The sequence below is a fragment of the Typopeltis vanoorti genome, chromosome 19, assembly GCF_054136105.1.
Source record: "Typopeltis vanoorti isolate ZY-2024b chromosome 19, IOZ_Tvanoo_1.0, whole genome shotgun sequence".
NCBI lineage: Eukaryota > Metazoa > Arthropoda > Arachnida > Uropygi > Thelyphonidae > Typopeltis > Typopeltis vanoorti.
The window spans coordinates 95,172,947-95,196,994 of NC_143567.1; the positions used below are offsets into that span (position 1 = coordinate 95,172,947).

The 24,048-nt window shown below is 34.3% G+C and overlaps 1 protein-coding gene across 1 annotated transcript in view; it reads right to left on the reverse strand.

Moving 5' to 3' along the window:
* Nucleotides 1-1,063: 1,063 nt before the first annotated feature.
* Sclp (leucine rich repeat containing protein 20 sclp) overlaps nucleotides 1,064-24,048 on the reverse strand; it is a 40,252-nt gene continuing 17,267 nt past the window's right edge. The window contains exons 2-4 of the mRNA XM_090409505.1: nucleotides 10,464-10,607; nucleotides 5,857-6,024; nucleotides 1,064-2,448 (exon numbers count right to left, since the gene is read on the reverse strand). Of these exons, the coding sequence (XP_090265631.1) occupies nucleotides 2,252-2,448; nucleotides 5,857-6,024; nucleotides 10,464-10,607 (509 nt within the window). The 3' untranslated portion in view covers nucleotides 1,064-2,251. The remainder of the gene's footprint in view (nucleotides 2,449-5,856; nucleotides 6,025-10,463; nucleotides 10,608-24,048) is intronic.

Here is a 24,048-nt window from a genome sequence, read left to right on the forward strand (position 1 = left end):
ATTAAGAGTTCCTCTGTTTGCACTATCAAATGGGTCAGGTGTTGCACTATCCAGGTATTTGCTTACGCTTGGAATCGCCGAACGTTATATAGTTTCTATATTCGGCATGAAACTCTTTGAGTTTCTTATTTGGCTATGAAACAATATGGGATGTAATATCCCTTAACTTAAGTAAGTTCATGTCGTCGAATTGATGCCATTGGCTCTTCATATAATTACGTATTATATTATTTTATTGCCTCTCTAGCGCAGTCGGTGTTAATGACGTGTTTTGGTTATTTCTATGATTGATGCTCGAATCTCTTTTTAGATGACACATTTCTAATAACTTTTCAGCTGAAAATAACAGTTGGTTTCACATGGAGAGAAACGAATTTTCATTGGGAAATAGCTAAAAAGTTAGTAATGTGAAGATAAACATAAATTCCAGAAGGGACAATTTTCTTCTGGAACTCATGTTTATCTCCACTCTCTGCAGAATAGACCAACCAGCAAAGAACGCACATCCAGCAGACATAAAAATAACTGCTTAATTATTGCATTAATTAAGTTTATATGAGGCCAGCCTCTGTAGCTCCGTCGGTATCGAGGATGCCCTTTGGTTGGAAAAACTTGAGTTCGAATCCCGTCTAAGACGTGAAGATATTTTATGAGGACTTTTCAACTGAAGGAGGGTTAGTCAGTCTCATATGGATGGAGGGGAGATTTACTTGGCCCTGCAACTAAACTCAAGTTTTCATCTTCAAAAACAGGCACCGACTAGAAGAACTCACGCAATTTACAAACAAAATATATTCAATAGATATAAGATTAAACATCTTGTGCTAATAAAAATTAACGTTATGAAATTCAAGCACATGTGCAGGTTGGGCACCTCTAAATGCCTGTAACTGCCACTGATGATGCATACTAATTATACGAAAAGAAAGGCTTCTCTACTTGGCTTTAATACTTGGAGCAGTTATTCTCTTGCTACATCTCTTATCATGACAGAAAGATGGATGTTAATTACATTCTAATAAACATTGCAAAATTGATAAAAGTTTTATTGAAAGAGAGAGAAACGTTGTTTCAGATACATTCTTTAATTGAATAAATATAAATACAAAATCAGCATTCTTTATAAAAGCCGGTGTTATCATACACACATCTGGCAAAGCCAGTTGATATTATTAATTACAGTATATATAGTCATATATATATACATTATAGTTATAAAATTATTTGCTTAAAAATATTTTCGTATTGAAAAGTTTGATTTAAAAAAATGACAATTCGCATTTTCTCACCTCTTTAAACAAATTAATAATTTATCACATCACGTACTCGTACCATTCGTTGCAAAAATCGTCTAAATTGTGAAATATACGCATTTATTCTATTTTATTTATTTATTTTTTTAAATTCACATAGCTTTCATTGTTGTGTAGGGGAATGCGTGCTTAAAATTTTACGTATGTAAATTTGTATATATTTATTATCAATGTTTGTTGATATTCCATTTTTATAATTAACTTTCGTTGGCTGGTGGAATATATAATGGAATATAGGGCAGAAAGCAATTTAAATTTCAAATATTTTACAACGAATAAATTTTAACTTTTCTTGAAAACTGCTAAGAAGAAATACTATTTAAAATACATCATAGTATTGCATATTTTTAAAGCTTTAGGCTTTCAAGGTAACACCGTTATTACTATTTGTCATTACGCATTATTGAGATTTTATTATAATAATCTGCTAAAGCCTTTCGCATTAAACCGAAATTAAAATGCTCCGTACTGACCTAATTCTAGTCTGATTTTATTCATAAGCGAAGTCGTCAGCTTGTAAGGTAACTGCGGCATTATGAATTTCACTAATCAGTAATAGAAAGCTTTAAAATACGTATAAATGCAACGCAAAGAATCCCTGTAAAGATAAATAAACCGCTGCGATATTCCTCCGATTTGGCCCTCTACCGGGAAAAAGAAAAATAATTAAAATTAGGTAGATGTGTGTATAAGTTAGCCATGCGTGGTACTGTTGCGATACAACGATATTCGACCTAATAAAAAATATAAAGACGCAAACATATACACATCAATATGCATTATACAAAACCCGCTCATATTAAGGCACTTCACTATCAGGTTTCTTGCGAAACTTAATCTGCGATTCGCAGCGGGTGCATATTTTATAATTAGCACATAATCTCGAGTATCGAGATTTATAAAAAATATTCTCTAGTCTAATTGACTAAAGTATTACACTAAACACTACTATTTGGAGGTGTCTCGTCAAAATCTAGATCTGAATCATCATCATCTCGAAGATCACTGAGTTGTACTAAACACCTGGATCCTTGTAGTCCTTGTAGTTGAATATAAGATGTGCGAGTCAATGGATTTTCTTCTAGATTTAGTTCTCTTAAAGCTGGTGCTGCTTTTATTCTCGTCACTTCGACTTCTAAAAAAATAAAAAATAAAAATTAATGAAAACATTCAAATATCATAACAAATAAATATAATATAAAGAGGGTTAAGAGTACCTAAATTTGAAACGTTATTTTAAAAAAATTCTATGGCAGATTCATTCATACAAAGCTAATAATATTGTGTAGTTAATTAAGAGCTTATCATCACGAGATCTCTCCATGTTTTGAATAGAGCTAAACGGCATTTTAAACAAACTATGTTTCCATGCTTCAAATGGTTCCAACGATTTAGCAGTTGGTGTCATTCCATCATATATGATTAATGTTTCAAACATACCTTCAGAAACGATGATTTATGCTTCATTATCTTGTTATCCTTGTGTCCACTAACTACGTCATATTTCCATATCAAATAAACAATTAGACAAAACTGTTACACTAGATTTATGCCGTTTCTGTGAACAGGACTTCTTCCATATTTGGCAAATTTGAAACGAATTTACAAATAGATAGAAATAGGCAATGATAAAGACCAATCCTTACTGAATAGCTCAAGAAACAACACAAACTTTGAAAGTTTCCGAAAATTGACCAGAGAACTTATAAGCGCAATACCAAGGATTGTATCCTCATAATCCCTTTGGTCGATTTTCGGAAACTTTCAAAGTTTCTATCTTTCCACCGGCTATAAATAAGGATGGATATTTATGGAAAGAAATTCTTTATCATTACCAGTATTTGAAGTAAAATAGTTCTGAAAGGGGGAAGTTTTGCCGTTTTGTGATGGCGAAGTAATACCATCTGGTAATGGAAACGATGTGCGGAAGGTTTGACACATTTTGTGACCAATGGCCTTCAGCAAAGGACCAAAATGCACGATTTATTCAGCTTTTTACTATCAATTTTTCTTCGAAATTGAGTTGGCTTTTTTGATAAGAGGCATTTTTTTATTTATTTTGAAAATGTTGTATAGGCTTTCAGAAATCAACTTTGAATCAAAGACTCAAAAAAAGGAGCGAAGTTAATTTTGATATGATTCACTTAAATATTCGATCAGAATAGTGTTTCTGATTGTATATTTAAGTTTATTGTTTCCTGTGTATTGAAATAAAGCAGAAAGAATTAATAAAAATGACTATATCACTCCCATTTTCACTATATATTACCAAAGGGCACATTGGATGAAAATGATACCAGGAGAAAAAAATCTGCAATAAGTTACAGTCCAAGTTACCCAGCGGTGCGATAACATCAATAGGATTCCCAGAACTTTGACCAAATGAGGAATGGAGTGTGTTAAGAGAGAAAAGAGGGCTTAAGTGAGAGTGGATGAAATTATACCCCAAGTTCATTTGGATAAGCTTTCTGTTTTGTGAGATGAAAAAAAAAAACTAGCTTATGGGAGAAAAAAACATTCCACCTATGTACGAATTAGATAAGTTAATCTACCTCACCTTCAGTTGAAAATACGTTATAAAGGGTATTTTCATTTCCTGGTCTCAGTGGTGAGGACTGTTTAACACAGTGTAGTATTTGATAATAGAAACTACTAACAATTTCTCTCTGCTTATTTTTTGAAAAAAACTATTAAAGGGGAAAAAAATCTTGGAACTGTAGATATTAGAGAAACCATGGAGAGGTATCCCACTGTATGGAAAATTTTGATTAGACAAATCAATATATACAGAAAAAGATATTAAAATATTGAAGAATTTATGGTAACCTACAGAGCAGTTGAGACAGCAAATGAAGCTGATTGAATGAAACAAGGAAACCCCAGCAAAAAAAAAGAAAAAAGTGACGTTCCAAATATATCTGCTTATTAGCTTTCTCATATTAAGAATCATATATATAATTTGACATGAAATAGTGAATGCAGATATCTATGGAAATGGTGTTTACTTTAGATTGTCCAAAGGAAGAGCGTTATAGGGTCGAGTCTAGACGCCGACTAGAGGAACTTTTTAACGGGATCTAGAGTTAGTCCATCTTGCTTAATCCGTCATTTTTTTACCTTTCAGAAAAGAGACAGAATACGAATATTAGCTTTTTGGGTAACGAGTTAATGAAAGTTAACTCGTTAACTTTCATTAACTCGTACTATTATCTCTCTCTCTCTCTCTCTCTCCCCTCCTGAAAAGCCTTGATTCATTGATTTGTCAACTATCAGTGAAGGCTTGAAGATGGAGACTGACTTCCTAACTCTAATCCAAAATTACTTAGGGTTAAAGGAGCCTTTCTTACTCCCTTTTGAACAAATACGCTCTAGGTTTATTTATTATTTTTTTAGAGAATTTGGATGCATTTGTGTCAACATTTCGTTAAACCTCCAGAAGAAAGACTGTAGTAGATTTGATTATTTCCGACAACTAAAATAATGTTTTAGTAATTATTTCTTTCTCTAGAAAGTGGGATTTTCTTCTGGGGAAAAGTAGATTGTTAATTCCCAGTCCTTAGATCGCCGATATCCATGGGTTCAGTTTTCACTGATAACTAAAACTGGAGACTAGCCTCCAATTTTCAAAATTTAATTAGGGATAAAAGAGTTTCGTATACTTCCTTTGAGGGATAAAGATGCTAGAAGAGTTATTTTGGTTTTTATTTTATTTTACAAAGGCAGTTTATGTCAATCACAAGTGAAATGGACAATGACAGTTGAAATGAATGGTGGCTGTGATAAATGGATTATGTTCGTATGCAAAAAATCAGAGGTGGTTGGCTATAAGTGATAATAGTTCGCATAGTTTCATTTTATCCACAGATGAATTTTATATTGATTTTGTTCTGATTTGTAGTTTCATGCAGAATAAAGAAATGAACTTCTTGGATATAGCAATACACAGAGAAAGAGGCAGAGAATGAATTCTTGCCAAAAGTCTTGGTTCGAATACCAAGTGGAATTTGAACTCAAGTCTTTCCAACCAAAGAGCATCATCGAAACCAACTGATCTACGGAGCGTCCTGGGTAGAAGCACATACTCGATGTTAAGCCATAATATACTGGCCTCATAGCCTTAGCCACTTCGGCGACAAATCTATAGCTTCATATATCAACCATACTTCCTAGTTCTTCCTGGCATGTCACAGCAGAGCATGAGCAACGAGATTATGCATCAGCTGGTCTTCAATATCCTTCGGAATTGTTTTAAGGAATCATTAATTCATACTATTAACATTCTCATATGTGTTCTCACTCCAGCAGTCAGAGTATGAGATGAGAGTGTTTGATCAATATTTAACTAGATTTCGTTATTCATATTGTAATACAAATTTTGTTTCTCTTGATGTTCAGAGTTTATTTGTTTATTTTTTCTATAGAAAGTCCATTCTATAAATTTTTTTGCTGTATCCTATCACAACACTATGTCCCACTTTTAAAGTTTATTTAACCGAAAATTCACAAATAATTGTTCCTTTTATTCAGGAAGTAGTAAACTTACCTGATATATAATTTTTCCTGGCGTTTATTACACTAAGTCTGGGTAATTTGAATATTACCCTGGGCAATGTGAAAAAGTCATTGTGGGAGATGTCCAATCGCTGTATAGGAGTCACTTCTCGAAGTTCTTCCGGTAACGTACTCAATCTGTTGTGAGAAAGGTTGAGATCTATAAAAAGCAATAAAAAGGAGAAACTTATAAACAGTGATAATTGCATAACAGACTGATTAACTATAGCATATTATGTATATATATATATATATACATAATATGCTATATTATGTATATTTATATTTATATGCTATATATATATATATTTATATATATATATATATATAAATCCAGATTCATAACCATCATCATTTAGGGTTCCATCCCTTTATGTGCTAGAGGGATAGAAACCTAAAAATGCAGAAATCAGATTATCCTTAAAACTTATATGTATATGTACATATACATATAAGTTTTAAGCCTTGTTTCCTCTTGTAAGTGATGCTGAAATCGCATGATACCTATTTGATGCATATGAGGAAAAACACACACCAAACATTCTCTCCACTCTGACTTGCGATAGATTCGCATTCGCTTTCAACCTGTGATGTGGTTTAACTTATTGTTTGTAACACCCTTGTAAAATAAAAACAATACTTATTATTATTATTCGAGACCTCCAGGGAGTCAAGGACTCTCAAGGAGGCTACATATTACTCACACAACTTATCACATCTGTTAAACTCCTTCACACTAGATGCACACATCACTTCAAGAGACAAACTGTTCCACTCACTCACTGCTCTTGGTGAGAAAATTCTAGCTTTCACCGCCTTTTTTAACCGCACACAAAACAAACATTCCACGAGTGCCCCCGTGTTCTCTTCTCTTCTCACCTTCAATATAACAAAACTACGATATTAAATATAACAAAAATTTCGGGCGACATCCTATATGATCTATTCAGACATTTATATATCTCTATCATATCATCCCTCTTCTGGTTAACTGGAGACGATTAACTAGAATCTAGTCCACACTCTCAATCTATCCTCATAATTATCACAGCAGTCAGGTGCAGTAGTATCAAGGCCTTGGAATGAAAAAAAAATACTCGTATATCGTACGTCTGATCGTTTTAAAATCTCGATTATCCTCTACATTGTGCTTGAAGTATTTGTTATGTGATCTTTGAATTTCAGACGCTATCCACCATAACTTCCAGATTTTTAACCTCATTGGCTATCATTGGCTGTATTAATCTTCATACAGCTAATGATAGCACATTTATCTCGTTACCTCCATTATCACGAACACATTTTCTTTTATATTTATTCCGCGTGCCAAATCTACGAAAAGTTTTTGGTTTTATAACACCACAATAAAATTGTTTTAACCTTATTTTGGATAAGTCCACAAAGAATGACTACTTTATTGGCCCGTGAATTTAATTTCTCTCTAAAAATGCCGTTCTTGAAATTGTTGAGATTGATTAGAGAGAAATTTAATTTCTCTCTAAAAATGCCGTTCTTGAAATTGTTGTTCTAATGCCTTCTATTGATGACAGCAGGATCCTAACAGTTTTGCTTCTTTTTCGGTTATATTCAAATCTAGCGCCAGCATTATTTCCAACTTTTATGAGATGAGGTTTGTTGAACAACGTCATAAATGCATTCATCTCATTACAATGATTACTTACTTATACCGAAGGTAAAAGTTCATCATTCATCTGCACTACAACGTCTTTTAGGGTGAGTGGAAAAGGTCCTAGAAGAGTTAAGACTGGCGGGACTTTAGGAAAAAGAAGGGTTTTTCATCTTCATCTTCATTGATTGAAAATCCACATAGAGTGCCTTATTAAAAAAGGAGTAACACTGTTGCTTGTTCTTTTTTATCTTTACTCTGAATCCATTGATAATGTGTAATCTTTTCAAACTAAAGTGCATATTTTGTAACATTAAATTCATAATTATTATCCTTCACCCATAACTCCAATTTATTAAATCATCAAGGTCCTAGAAGAGTTAAGACCAGCCTCATCTTTAGGAAAAAGAAGGGTTTTTAATCTTCATCTTCATTGATTGAAAATCCACATACGGTGCCTTATTAGAAAAGGAAGGAACAATCTGTTACTTGCTCTTTTTTATCTTTTCTCTGAATCCATTGAATCAAATCCATTTTAGAATGCAGCAATAATTAAGAGTCCACTTTTGTTTTTATTCATTTATTTTACCTCGGTTGCTACCTCACACTGAAAGCAATGAGAGAACCCAGTTTTTATCGATCTCTAACTTTTAAATGCTTGTGAAGGCCTGTGTAGCACAATGGAAGTGGTGCTTGCATCCTCTGCGCTAGGCTGCCCAAAGATAGACTCATAGTTCAAGTCTAGTCACTGACTGCAGGAACTTTTTCTAAGCCTTTCTTCGATGAGTTTTCGAGTTAGTCGAAGTTAGTCGGATCCATGTTAGTGGGTTTTTTTCTCCTGGAAACTAGGATTTTTCGTCCAGTAAACTCAAGAAAATCGACCATAGAACTTACATTATTTCAGAGAATAACACATTCTGTTAGGGTAGGGTACCAAGAGATGGCAGTACTTGTTTGCCTGTCTCTTCATCGGCGGCCGCCTATAATTTGTGATAGTCATGGACCAGCTATCTCTGATTGGTTACTGGTGGAGACTGAACTGCCCACTCAGTCTCCAAATGCTAGATAGGATTAAAAAGCCTCTCCTACTCCCTATAAGGGAATAAAAGGTATTAGTTTTTTTATTTTTATTATTATTATAACTTTTAAGTGTGACATAATACTAAGTTAAAGGAATGAGATATTCAGAGACGTCTATGCACAAGCAAGAGTTCTAATCGGCTGGATTTGTGTTATAGCATTCCTTGATATTGTTGTTTTGAATTACAGCCGAAGCAACTAAAGTCAGTGTCATACATTTGCTAACTGCATGTGCTCTTCTATACTTCTTCTTCTGGCTTTATATTTTTCTTCCGTTTCTTTTCTGTTTAACTATACAGATGTTAAACACGAATGGTGATACTGAGCATACTTGATGGACTCTATTTATTGTTTTCCATTCTGTAACTTCATTGGTTCTTAGCGCTGTTTGATTGCTTTGATGTATGGTATTACTTCCAAACCAATATGATTATTGGTTTGGAATGCTTAACTTCATGAGTATGATCCGCAAATTGTTCACTGTGACATTTTTGAAAGTTTAAGGTAACCTACAGATGCTATGCGTGTTTACATGATGAATTCACAATGCTTTTTCATTAAGATTTCAATATAAAAGCTGGTCAGTACATGAGCTTCCTTTCCCGAGCCATATTTTCCTTTCCTCTTTCATAAAGTTTATATTCTAAGAGAGAGAGCGAGAGAGAGAGAGAGAGAGAAAGAGAGAGAGAGAGAGAGAGAATGGAAATAGCCTGCTTATAAACATGCAGACAAATCCTCTCCATTCAGTTAATTATCCGCTTCATTTCTCTCAACAGCAACGTCTTTCACTCTCTATCAGATTCTTATTTAATCAGCTATCCAGAATTAATTCTCCAGACGATCTTCTCGATAAGTACACTATTATCCACTTGTTTCTCAATGGGATTTTTTATTACTACAATGTCATTTATGATTTCAATGGCTAGTACATGATCTTCCTTTCCTTCTTTTCTTCATAAACTTTACAATGTAAAAAGCGTGAAGATCTGAAGAATATATATATATATATATATATATTCAGCACTATAGATGACGATTTCCAGTATACCATTGTTCCATGGAGATAAGGCTAATCTAGTCTACTTCCGCTAACGTCTTTTATTCCCTAAAGGAAGTAGCAAGGCCGATTTATAGCTATTTGGACACTGGGGGGAAGTTCAATCTCCAGCATTATCACTAATTATAAACGGCATCAACAATGTTTCATTTCTCACATAATGGAATCCATTCCATATGACCTTAAGTCTAATAACACCCAAGTCATTAGTTTGGAATTAATGACCGTCAACTGACGCCTTTATCAGAAAGAGAGTAGGCTGAAAAAGTCGCTTCAGGAGTGAATGCCAAGTTATTTATTATGTGATGGAAATCAAAAATCAATACGATAAAATTGAGTGGTAAATATCCATCAAAACAACTTAAAAAGAGGGATCCAACAATCATTTTTGAAGTAGTATTGCTTGAATGAGAATCCTTTGCAGAATTTCTAGAAAAATAGAATAAGGGAAAAAAATTCAGTTAATCTGTTTTCGACTGCAGAGGTACTGGAACAATCGGTAATTAACGAAGTTGGAGAGATTCAGGAAATAAAAAAAAAGTCTCTAGAGAGTTAAGATGGATTGATTAGAATTATCTGAACAACTTTTACCCGCTCGATCGCATGTTCTTAGACCACTTTGAGTGAAATGCGTCAGTCTAAGATCGTATAAATTAGCATGCTTTAAGAAGAAGTCATCTTGTCCTTAAAAATTTATATTTAAATATAAGTAACCCATTATGTCACGAATACATTCAAATTTTGTTTTAGAGAAATCAATGAAGTGATATTTTAAACCGAGCGCACATTACTTATGAAATGTAGAAAATATTTAAACTTTTATTGAAATACCAACCTGAAAGAAACGTAAATTTAACAGCAAACTTTGGAGGTAACTTCCTTAGCACATTTGAAGACAAATCACAAGAAAGGAGTACTGTGTTCCTCATCAGATGGTATATGGCATCAGGGAATGACATTAATTGGCATTCTGATAAATCTGCAAGGATAAATGTGGTTTTATTTATTTTAGTTAGTTACTTTTACATTCGAATACTTTTATTTCAATAAGAACATAATTACAATTTCAAATTAAGGTTAACTGCAGACGAAAAGAAAGAAAACAAAGGGGAATTTTTATGAGCATTGCTGTCGCCATGCTTTATTCTATTTGCCAAGATTTTTGCAAATAAATTCAAGAATTGTTTCTTTTATTTTACTTTGGGCTACTTGAAAATCAACGGTTAATTGATTTGCAAGTAGTTCAGAGTTTGGGATAAATTTAATTTTCCTGTAGAAATATCGATTCTAGCTTAGCAGACAATAATTAAGTATACTAGGTTCTAATACATCCCACAAATTCTGTTTGGTCGAGATTTATGTACGTGATGTCAGGTTTGCAGAACCTGGTTTTACAACCATGTTCCTTAAACTACTGACAAGTAGATGTAGCTCGATGGATAGGCAGAAAGTCATCTGTCACGGCTTTTGTTTTATTGCATGCTTAGCCCAAAATGCAACAAAATAATAACACTGACTTCTCTAGAAATCAATCACAATTCAGTTATTTATTTTTACTCTCTCTCTCTCTCTCTCTCTCTCTCTCTCTCTCTCAATGGATGAATGATATTTGTGAAGTCTTCAGATGTCAGACGATCTTCGTTGTCCAGCGTGAGAATACCACCATTAAAATTGAAAAAAAGTCCATGTTTAGTTTTTAAGCAGGATTTTCCCAGATTATCTAACTCAGCCCACTCATGGTGCCATGTACTATAATACTGCAGCTTTTCGTGGCTGGATTCATATAAAAAATCATTTAAATTATAGTATTGTTATTAGCGTTATTTAAAATGTAGCGCCATTAATTAAAACGTAGCGGCACTGGAATTATTGGTATGAAGTTTTAAAATGTTTCGTTATTAATGTTATTATTATTCGTGTTAATTTATCTAACAATTTAAATGTACATTAACGAAAACTTTTCCTTAGCTTTTACTATACCATGCCTTCAGTGTTCGTCCTCCGCTTTTCAGCTTGTATATCCAACCTAACAACGTAACGCAGATGATTTGGTTAGTTCGCAGCAGCTGTTGTTTGCTTACAACAACAACAAAAGACTTGGCATCTCTAGCTGAGATAGTCTTTTTTATACCGTTGAGCGTGTGTTTGCTTTCCGTTTGAAATATCTAAGTACACACTCTCTGTTAAAAATATAAAATGCAAAAGTTTCCTTATATTTAAAGGCGAATTCTGTGGTGTACGCTAGAATTATGATTAACGAATAATTCTTAATTTATATATCAAGAATAAATATTTACTAATGTTGAATACGATCTCTCAAAGCAAAAGTTAAGTTATACGACAAAAGAGGAAGTGTAAAATGACATTTAGCCACCTACGATGACAATGGCGATTGTTAAATGTAAAAAAAAAAAAAAAAAAAAAAAAAAAAAAAAAAAAAAAAAAAAAGGTGATGTGAGAAGATCGTCATCAATCGTGAATGCCGTGCGTTTGCAAGAATTGTGTTGCATTAAGAAAGTAAATCTTATTCATCAGGTTTCTTAATTACAGTTTATGCTATTGCTAAGTCTGGCAGCGATCCAAGCAGTTACCAGTACGCAGAGGTTGCAATTTCTACTGTAAGTGCTTATGAAATTACTGTCAGAAGCTGATTTTGGCAGCTCTTAAATGCAAAGCAATAATTATAGCATTTTTAGTGGATCCTGGGAAGTAAAGTAAATATTTACTGAGGCCTATATTCAAAAGATATTTTTAAGAAAGCCTACGCAGTGTGTATCTCAGTTGATTATTACTGAATAAGAGGGCTCTCACACCCATACTAAAATGAAATGTCAACTTGATATTATTGAAAGTTTAGTACGAATAATTTTGATGAAATTATGTAAGTTGGAGGTTTTTTAACCCCCTTTTCCTGTGTTAAACTGCAATTCCCTTTCCGTGCCAGAATTTAAAAATACATACAAAATAAATCTACCGCCTCTTCATCCCCGAATTCTGTAGGTGGCACTCTTTTAGTCTTAACTTATTTATTTGTGTAGGCATTCCAATGTCCAGCTTCCTATTACTGCGTCCACTTTTTTTCAAAAGTACCAGATGAAAGCGACGATAATTCGACACACTGTTGCCACCATCTCGTGTTTTTAATCCTTATTTATTGATCTTCTTTTATTTGTTGTTATTTTTATAATATTATATGGTATAATTTGTGCAATTTGAGGAATAAATAGATCTGATTTAAACCAAAATTCAGATGACCACATTAAGTATCGCAATATCAAATTTCATTAAAATGTGTCCATCCAGAACAGAATTATATGGATGTTGTTTTTTTAAAGAAATGTAAATTCATGTTCCCCCACCTTAAACTTTATAGATCAATTTATTTATATTTTTAAGATTTCAGTAATTATAGGTATTAATATTTACTCTGCATATTCGAAATCATGCAATGAAGCTTTCGTTTTAAAAAACTTTCGTGGATGAGATCCACAATTTTTTTTTTTTTTTAAATCACTAATTGGATTTTGCTGCATTCGGCAATTTTTCCAATTTTTGATGCTTTTAAAGGTGTTGTGTTCCTAATTTGAAAAATTCAAAATGTTTTATAAGTGCGCAATTTCTTTATGATATTACACCAATTTTTATATAAACTGCCACCTTCGAATGCACGTGCGATTTCTTCAAAATAAACTGTCACTTAACGAATGTCATTATAGCAAGCAAAGGTTGGTCGATTGGTAGAGCCTCTGCTACTAATGGCTCACGAAAAAAGGTAAGCAAGTTTGAGCGTGGTTAGTAGCTGAAAGCGATTCAATCGTTTGATGCTGTTGGCACACTCTCCCTCGATGAGTCTTGAGACAAACCCTGGAGGTGTTACATAATACTGTAATAACAAGCAGCTTTTCGGCAGTAACAGCTTGAAACACTAGTAAGAGAGTATATAATAAATTAGCATGTTGATTGGCTACGGTTCGTTAGCAGAAGTACAGAAATTATATCCTCGAAGGCGGCAACAGTTATGCAAGTTTTGATATTTGCGAAATCAGCATGTGTGAATAGTGTCGATAGACCAAATAAAAATCTGTAGTAGTTCTGTTCAAAACTTATAAGGCATTTAACTATATTCCTCGCTGTTCACATTAAGACAATTACAAACAGAAAGGCTAGAATTTATTTATACGATTAAGTTCGATTTTTAGATGTCTAAAAAGGTAAGATACTTTCGAATATTTTTCTTTAACTAGTATTTTGATTCAAGATACGCCACATTACTTAACACATTACTTGCTAGCTGATGAATTTACCGTATTTGCTGCTGTTATAGTCGCCTTCATGTACAATGAATCCTGACATATTATACGAAGCTATGCGAAGTAAGTATAGCTTCCAAAAGTAAGTTGTACTTACTATAGTTCTACAGTCATCGTTTTTACTAGCATATTCCGTTGCTTTGGGGGAATTACGCAGAAGAATTAAAGTTAGAATAAATTCGTATTTAATAACATCACTTTATTTGTCAAAAGGAGTAGATACTGATAGTTACACAGTTTACGTATATCGATTAAATTATCGCATTTATATCAACACATTTGTAGGAGGCCTAACCTTGTTTACAAATGAAATCATCATAAAATCGGCCGCCTGAGAGGTACTAAAATCATTACTTTTATTCTATTCTCAGTACGTAAATTCTAATAAGCTTTAGATTGTTCTTTTTTTATGTTATTTTTGTTTTGTTAACTTCAATTTAATATTTTCAGATAATTTAATCTGCTCTGCATTATTTATTTATTTATTTATTATTATTATTGAAACAGTATGAATAAGCTAAGTGGATATTATTATTATGTAAGGTGCCTCAATGGAGTCAAAAGACTCATCGCGGGAGACCCAACATTGACATACTGACCGTTATTCACACAGTACCTGTCACAATACCCTTAAACTCATTCACAGATGAAGCATTCAAAACCACCTCTGGCAACGCATTCCACCCATTTACAACCCTCCAAGCAAAAAATCCACTCCTAACACCCTTGTTAACCACACTCTTACACAATTGCCAGGGATGGCCACTCGTTCTCTCCCTTCTTCCTTCACTGGTCTTAAAAAGGTTATCAGTATCAATCCTATAAAACCCTTTTTATAATTTATATGTCTCTATCATATCTCCTCTCATACGTCTATCAACTAGTTTTTGAAGCCCACAGACCTTCAATCTATCCTCGTAGGAGACATCCCACAGGTCTGCAACAATTTTCGTAACCTGCCACTGAATCCTCTCCACCATTTCCACATCACCAAGAAATCCAGGTTACTAGATCTGTGCACAACAGTCCAAATTAGGTCTTATTAATGCTTTATAAAGTGGGACAATCACTTCCTTATCCTTGCTTGCCAGTGTGTTCCTCAATAACCATGTAATCTGATGTGAAGTTTTGGCAACCTTTGCAATATGCCCCCGAAACTTAAGTTCTCTGTCCACAATAACTCCCAAGTCCCTAACCTCATCAACCTCCAGCAGTTCAGTTCCATCAATATAGTAAACAGCATGTGATCCTTCCGAAGTGCATCACCTTACACTTGGCCACATTAAACTGGCAGCCATTTAGTTTAGCCCAAACCATCAGCCTATTTAAGTCATCCTGTAAGATATCCACATCATCTGAATTAACTATCGCTCTTTCCAGTTTTGCATCATCAGCAAACAAGTGGATATCTCATTTCAAAGTATTCCCAATATCATTGATGTACAAATTAAATAACAGAGGACTGAGCCCTGAGGCACACCACTAGTCACCTGCCTTTTACTGGACTCCGCTCCACCATAAACCACTCTTTGAGGCAAGATCTACCCTTCAAAAAACCATGTTGCCCCCTTATAAAGTATCATGTTGCTGTCCACCCAGTCATGAATTCTAATTTTTATCAATTTCTCCAGAACCTTAACCACTACTCCCGATATATTTATTGATCTATAATTTGCTACCTCAGTCCTGGAGCCCCCCCCCCTTATGTAGTGGAATAATTTTCCCCTATTTCCACTCAATTGGGACTTTACCAGAACTCAGGCTTAAGTTAAACAGCCAAGTTAGAGGAGGTGCTAATTCTCTTGTGCATTCTCTTAAAACATGGGCCGATATGCCATCTAACCCAATGGCAGTGTTAGCATTAAGGTTCTGTAATATACTTAGCACATGAAATTCTTCTATCACTAGACTCTCATCAGTCAATGATACGTCCGGCACTGCAGTATCACAATCCAGATGGCATACTGTTGCAAAATGATCACTAAGCAACTCAAATATTTGATTAGTTTCTGTAATTTCCTACCCTCATTTTTTAAAGTCATCATTCCAAAATTATTCCTCCTTTTACTTACCACATAGCGAAAGAACTCCTTAGGATTTGTTTTGGACTCATCTTCCTCTCATAATTAGCTTTGGCCTTCCTAACTCTGCAGGTTACCCTTCTTGCCTGTATCTTGTACTGCTCGTGGGAATCTCATCATCCTTTTCCTTATACTTATACCACCACTTTCTCTTTATCTGCAACTCTCGCTTAATAATATTACTCCTACCTGATTCTGGGAATACAGTCAGATTTAAGCTTTCATTAAATACTCCTTGATAATCTCCCATGCACCATCAACATCTCTCCCCTTAAAATTCTCATGTCATAGCACTTTTGAAAGCTGACTTCTCAGCTTGTCATAATCACCAGCCTTGTAATTTTGGGTGGGAATTTTCGAATTTAAAGGTTTTAAAATTATGTTGAAGTGCTGAATTTTCATTCGAATAATCTTTTTAATTATTTTGATATTAGAGGAACTTGCTGATTAGTGCAATTATTAAATGTAATACAAACTGACATACGTAGACTCCTTAAAGTTTTTGTAACTTTCCCTATTTTATAAATATTAAGATATATTTAGTTAAGGAGGGAAAGGGATAGAGACAAGAGGTCATTCTTGGAAGTTGTATAAAAGGTGCGGTGCATAAGAGAGTGCGGCATGAATTTTTTGCTTGGAGAGTGGTTGATGAGTGAAATTTATTGCCAAATGAGGCGGTGAGTGCGTAAACATTAAACCAGTTTAAGATGAAGTATGATAAACATTATCTCTGTTAGTATGAATGTCATCATACTATTGCCTCCCTTGATGAGTCTTGACTCTAGGTGTTTGTATAATAATAATAATAATAATAATAAAACTGTGCAAAACAGTGTTGTATTTATAATCCATAATTACATTAGTAACTTCCGTTCAAATAAATTATTTTGATGTTAGATTATTATTAATGCAGGAAGTGCTGAGGATTTTAAGATTCAGTGTGATAGATATTTTAAGTTGAATGAACCTCCCACGATGAGTCTGCTGACTCAATGGAGGGTGTAATAATAATAAATGTATCACTTTTTTATTGTTCTGCTTATTAATAAATATGCACTTATGATAGTTTTTAAAATATAATTTTTGAGCTTTTAAGGATAGAAAGGTGGGGGTATGGTGCAGCGTTCTGTGGCCATTCCTTCTAAATGCCAATAGAACACTGCACCATGGGAAAACATTAAACTACTGTTAGGTGTATGTAGCAAGGTTTGTAACAATGTTACTAATATTGGTAATACATTAAATCTGCGAGACTTGATTTGCGTTCAAAAAATAACAACAACAACAACAAACAACAACATGAAGATACACTAACTCCATAACAGCCACTAGATTGCAGCACATGATGCACCAACTATACTGTACTTGTAAGATTGAAGGTTAAAGGGAAAGCTCGATTACTACATCTATAATTCTAGAGGTAGTAGTTGAAAGTCATTTTTTTGAATTGCAATAGACAAGGCTGTAAAAAAATTGTCTACTGTATTTTTTTCATTAGTAGCGTGCATAGAATAAGCTTCACTTTTTTTTTAATGTTAGCTCTTCTGTTTTATTTTATTATTTTTTTTTTCATAATTTGATATGTAGTTCAGTGTGTACTAAATTGACAGAGCTAGACTTCAGGAAATTAACGTGGCTAGAGATTTAGGTATTTTTGTGGACGGACTGCGAGTTAAAGTTTACAGCACATATTTCAAAATCGCCTAAAAATATCCTACCTGATTATTAAAGAACACACTAACAAACAGAGCTAAGGTTTTTTTTTTTCTCTCTTTACAAAGCCCTTGATACGGACCCGGGACTATTTTGCACAGATCTGCTTGATTTGGTTTCTTAGGGATAATGGAAGAGGTGGTGGATGATCAAAATGGAACAAGTATGTAATGATACTAATGAGGATAGGTGGGAGATTAGGAGGGTTATAGAAATTGGTTGACAAACGGAAAATTGGAGGGGGGAGGGAGCAGATGAGAGAGAGGCATATAAGTTACTTAAAAGATTTTATATAATAACAACAAATAACCTTGAGTAAGAAATTGAATAAGAAGTCCGAGAGCGGTGAATGGATATTCCGCAATTAATTATGCGACGAATAAGTTCACGAAGTATGACAAGTATTATGCGAATGATAGTACTCGGTGAAACATTAGTGGGTTTCTCTCTTTCGATGCGTCCATGGACCTGTCCATGTAATCAGGGCCGGTTCTACCGACGGTGCAAAACGTGCATTTGCACGAGGCGACAAGTTTTTTTGGGGCGACAAAATTGGTATAAACTATACGAAAAATAAGGGGTAAGGGGCGGCCCTGCATATAATAATAATAATGTATTTAATACCCTTTTTAATATAACCGATTCATATTAAATGATATTATTAGTTATGCAGTCCCTTCCCGGTTCTGTTTAGGTTGCTTGTTATCACTCGCCTCTGTGTAAAATAAGTAAGGTGAATCAAGTTCCAATGAAGGATGCAAGCATAGTTCTCTGCTGACACTCTGGCCTTATCTGCTTATGTACTAATACGGTATACTAGCAAAAGACAAGGCCGTAGCTAAAAGAAGGCAAACAAGAGCATCTTTGATTTTATCAAAAGAAATAAAAACATGATTTTCGCGCCTGGTTTTGCTAATATCTAATTTAATAGTCCTGTCCGATGTTATACAGTTCGTGACGTCTTTTAAACAAGAAAAGAAATTTCTAGGAACTTGACACTGCAGTTAGATACATGTATTTTCAAATTAACGCATTGCAAGTAGAATGCTGCAGAATGGAGAAGCGGAAGAGTGAAAATCGATAATCTGCATTTTGTAAGTAGTCATAATATTTATGGCTATTTACCATGAAAAATAAATAAATAAAAACTGCGGGAAAAGCCAAGCGGAAGACGCCGTCGAAATCGATAATGACATTATCGCTAGGATCAAATGTTTAAGCTCTAACTGTGGAAATGCAAAATTTACTCGACTTGTCTTCTGTCATAGTTTGTATACGGAAGTCAACAACAAAACAGCACACATATCTTATTATTCGTTTTCATGAATATCCATACACAGAACTTATTAGTGAAATTATATTACTTTAACCTAGTAATTTCTAGAACTTCTTCGCTAGCTTTCTTCAGTGTCTCCATGGCGTAACCCAGTGGTGGCGAACCTATGGCACGCGTGCCAGAGGTGGCACGCCCGAGAATTTTGCTGGCACGTCAACGATTTACATGTGATATCCTTTTATACGCTTATAAATTATTCCACCTTTTTTTTAATTGTTACAATACATACAAGTTAAATTTTGTTTTACAGGAGAGAGCAGCTATGAAGACATGAATTTGATTGGTGCGGTATTAACAAAAGATCACGCGACCCAAAGACAAATGGAACCGCCAATTTTTGAGTTGAAATGCTATTTCTCTTCAACTGAATTCCATAGCATCTGTCATAACAACATTCACCATATATTTCTTAGTTTTAAGACATTCACGACGGGGTGTCGTTTATCGTTCCGACAGAACTTCTCATTACCGGCGTGCTCAACTCACAAAGTTTCAACCCTTGGTTGATTTTTATTGCTGCTTGTTTGCGTTTTAGATGGAAGGGGAAACTCACACAAGCATTATATGGCATGTTTCAATTCGTGGTAGAATTTTATTTGAAGTTAGCCTTTGTGATCTGTCATAATGTCATCGAGAATTTCAAATGCAATCAAACAAACACTTATTTCATGTAAATGAAAAATTAGACAAGAGTTTTAGTTAGATACTGTGTTTCCGGTGCAACATATGGTTTTGCTTGCTTATACAGCGTAGTTTCTGTGAGGGTTACATGTGATTCATTAGTTAGCACCATTTTTTTTTTTTATTTGTTGAGAAATATATTACGCAGACTGCAAAAACCTCTGTACCTTATTCAGGGATACAATAAAAGTTTTTTTTTTTTTTTCTTGCATCTACAGTATATAATGGCTGTTGGGGAGGGCGTCTTGTTTTTTGTGTGGGAGGTATATATGCAAAACATTTTAATGTCTTTTTTCGTAAAGTGAAATCGGGGGTGCCAGTTATATTCGACGGTAAGCGTTTGCCGACAAGTCGACATCCTTCTGCTGCTTCCCCTGCTCCGCTGATTTATGTATTGTAACTCACCATAGATGGTGAGTTACAATACATAAATATTTTTCTCACTACCGTTTTTTTTTTTTTCAAACATCATTAAAATACATTTAACAATACAATAACAAATTTTATACTGAATAATATAAATTTTTGGTGATCAGAATGGGATATGTCAATAAAACTTACCAGAAGTTAATTTAATGATGTTGGCCTGAGGAAACTACAATATTGTAGCATTAGTCCTGTGATTGATAATTTAAATACGTACTTTTATATTTGTCGACATGCTACACCGTTACATTAAGGGTATTAATACTCTTTATGATTATGCTATAATTAATTATGAATACTTATTTACTAAAATAAATAGCCAAAAGGCTTCACATCGGCGATACAAAATTATATAAATTAAGTGGATATTAAATCCAACATTATTTCAAAGCCGACTACAGAAACTATAGACTTTTCGTGCGAAATTTGACCAGAGATCTCGGGAATACACTCGCCGCCATACTACGAGTTGCCCTATCCGCTAGAGCAGTGTTTGTCAACCTTTTTTGGATCATGCCCCACCTCAACGTCTTATGGATTTTGATGCCCCCTCTAGCATAATCAGCCAAGTTCTGAAAAAGTATAATATAAATATATGTACGTTTTCTAATTTCCCCAAAAAATAAAATATTCAAATCCCCCCCCCCCCCCTGTGGGACGTACTCCCCACGTTGAGAAACACTGCGCTGGAGCAACTGGTAGTATGGCAGCGAGTATATTCCCGTAAGTTCGCTGGTCAAATTTCCCATGAAAATTGCATAGTTACTGTAGTCAGGCTTTGAAATAATTTTGGATTTAATATCCACTTAATTTATATAATATTAATACTTATGTTAATTTAATGTATGAACTTTAAAAAAATGGGAACGGTATTTACGAGTAAGTTTGTTGGAACTGAGCACTCTAATACAGTAAGAATAAATAAAAATACAGTCTTATAGAAAAAGAATTGTGAACGACTTATCCTTAGGATTTCCTGACTTTTCTAATCGCACGCGCGTTCATTATGCATTTCGCATCGCGCATCCGCCGGTGGGCAGAAATAAGCAGCTGCAAGTGCATTATTGTTGCGTATGTGCACTGTTTTGTTTTTGCTACTGTAAATGGGAATTATAAAGATAATTTAATTTAGGCATATAATAAAATGTTGATTTTTTAAAAAAACTAAAAAAAAAATGCATTTGATTTAAGTTGTGAATTATTTTGTTACAGTTCTACCGAACATGGCTGGCGAAAATAAAAAACGAAAATTATCACAGTCAAGCAGCATAGAGTTCCAAAGATGATGGACTGAAGAGTATGGCATGATTAATAAAGACAATAAAGCAATATGCGTTTTATGTTCCGGGAGAGTTGTGTGCAGAACGTCGTCAGTAAAACGGCATTATGAGACAAACCATAAATCGCTCCTTGAGAAAAGCAAGGACGAACAGAAAGAATTTATTGCTCGGACAATTAAAAATAGGAATATCCAGTCAACAATCCTAATGAAATTTATAGGCAGTCGTTCAAATATAACTGCTGCTAGTTTTTTTGCCTCAAATGTAATTGCTAAGCACGGGAAACCTTTCAGTGATGGGGAATATATAAAAGAAGCATGGTTAAAATGCACACCAGTTCTCTTTGAAGATTTTGAAAACAAGGAAAAAAATTATTCAAAGAATAAAAAGTATGCCTTTGACTAGAAACACGGTGAAAGATAGAATCATAGAAATGGCTAAAAAATAACTCATCAGCAAAAAACAGATATAAAATCTTCTGGTTTAATTTCTCTTTGTCTTGATGAGAGTACTGACATAACTGAATCAGCTCGTTTAGCAATTTTTATTCGTTATTCTGTTGAGAATAACATCAAAGAAGAATTGATAAGTTTAACATCATTGGTAACAAAAGGAATAGTAACAACAAAAGGAATAGATATTTGCAACGCAGTTGTAAATGCACTTGCTGAAAGAGATATAGATCCCTCCAAAATTGTATATCTGTAACTACTGATGGCGCTCGCAGTATGACTGGAGAGGAAAATGGGTTCGTCGATTTATTTACCAAACGTATTGGACATTCAGTTCTGGGTTTTCATTGTATTATATACATCAGCAGGTTTTATGCGCAAAGGTTAGTTTCAAGAAGATATTATGAGCATTGTAACAAAATTGGTGAATTTTATATTGGCACACGCTTTAAATATTATTATAAAAACCTCCATGGAGTCAAAGACTCATCGTGGGAGGTCCACTGTTATACACACAGTTTATCATACTGTGCCTTAAATATATTCACTGTCTCTGCACACACCACACTCTCGGGCAAAGCATTCCAATCACTCACCACTCTCCGTGCAAAAAACCTGCTCCTCACTCCCTTGTTCACACCCTCCTTATACAGCTTCCAGGAATGACCTCTTGTTCTCCTGCTATCCTCACCCATTCTGTGCAAAACCTCCCCGACGTTAATCTGGTAATAACCACTCAACAGCTTATATGTCTCAATCATATCCCCCCCCCTCCTCCTTCTATCCACCAATTTCTGCAAATTGCATTTTGTCAATCTGTCTTCATACTCTACATTCCGGAGACCAGAAACCACCTTAATCAATCGCCTCTGAACTTTTACAACGCAATTTCATCTATTTGAAAACCAGGTGACCAGATCTGTGCACAGTAATCCATATGTGGCCTGATCAAAGCCTTATACAAAGGAACCATAACATCCTTACTTCTACAAGTCAATGTCCTCCGCATCATTCCCATTATCCGCTGTGTTGTCTTCACTATTTTAGTAACATGTCCCCGAAATTTTAGGTCCTTGTCTACAATCACTCCCAGATCTCTCATTTCCTCTACCTCTTCCAAGATATTCGCACCGATTGTGTACTTTACATCCCATCTCTGCTTCTCAAATTTCAAAACCTTACACTTTGAGACATTGAATTGATATCCCCACTTATTTACCCATTCAGACAGTGTATTCAAGTCCTCTTGCAAAGCTACAGCATCCACACTACTCCTGATAGCTCTGCCCAACTTTGCATCATCCGCAAACAACTGCACATCACCATTCAGACCTCTCCAGATATCATTTACATACAAATTAAACAGCAATGGACCCAAAACAGACCCTTGAGGTACACCACTAGTAACTTTCCTCTTCTGGGATATCGCTCCTCCATAGACAACTCGCTGATATCTATCAGACAACCAATCTCCAATCCAGTGAACCAATCTACTGTTCAGCCCCATCCGTTCCAATTTAATTACTAGCTTGTCATGTGGCAATTTATCAAACACCTTTGCAAAATCTAAATATACCACTGTATATGCAATACCCTTATCCAACGCATTTGTCACTTTAAATGAAAATTTATAGAATTATTAAGTGAGGTAAACTCGGTGTACAATGGTTTACTTATGTACAACAACGTCCGATGGTTAAGTTCGTGGGAAAGTTCTTCAAAGATTTGTTGAGTGTTTAGATGAAGTCAGACTTTTTTTACATAATGAGAAAATCATTGAAAAATACAATCAATTAATGAACGTCGAATGGCTTTCGAAATTAATGTTTTTTACTGATTTGTGTTTACATTTAAATGAATTAAACGTTAAACTGCAAGGTGTTAACAAGACAATTATTGCCATGTTTGATTTAATCAAAGCATTCGAAGCTAAATTACCAATTTTTAATCGTGACGTTATTTCCAATACCTTCCGATATTTTCCAAATACAAAAAAAATTCTTTGCAGATCTAGAATCCCATGAAAAAACAGATCAAGTTAAATTGACAAAACAGTTTTCTACAGTTATTTATTCGATAATTAAAGAATTTTCTTTAAGATTTACCCAGTTTTGGCAATTTTCAGAGACGTCAAAATTTAT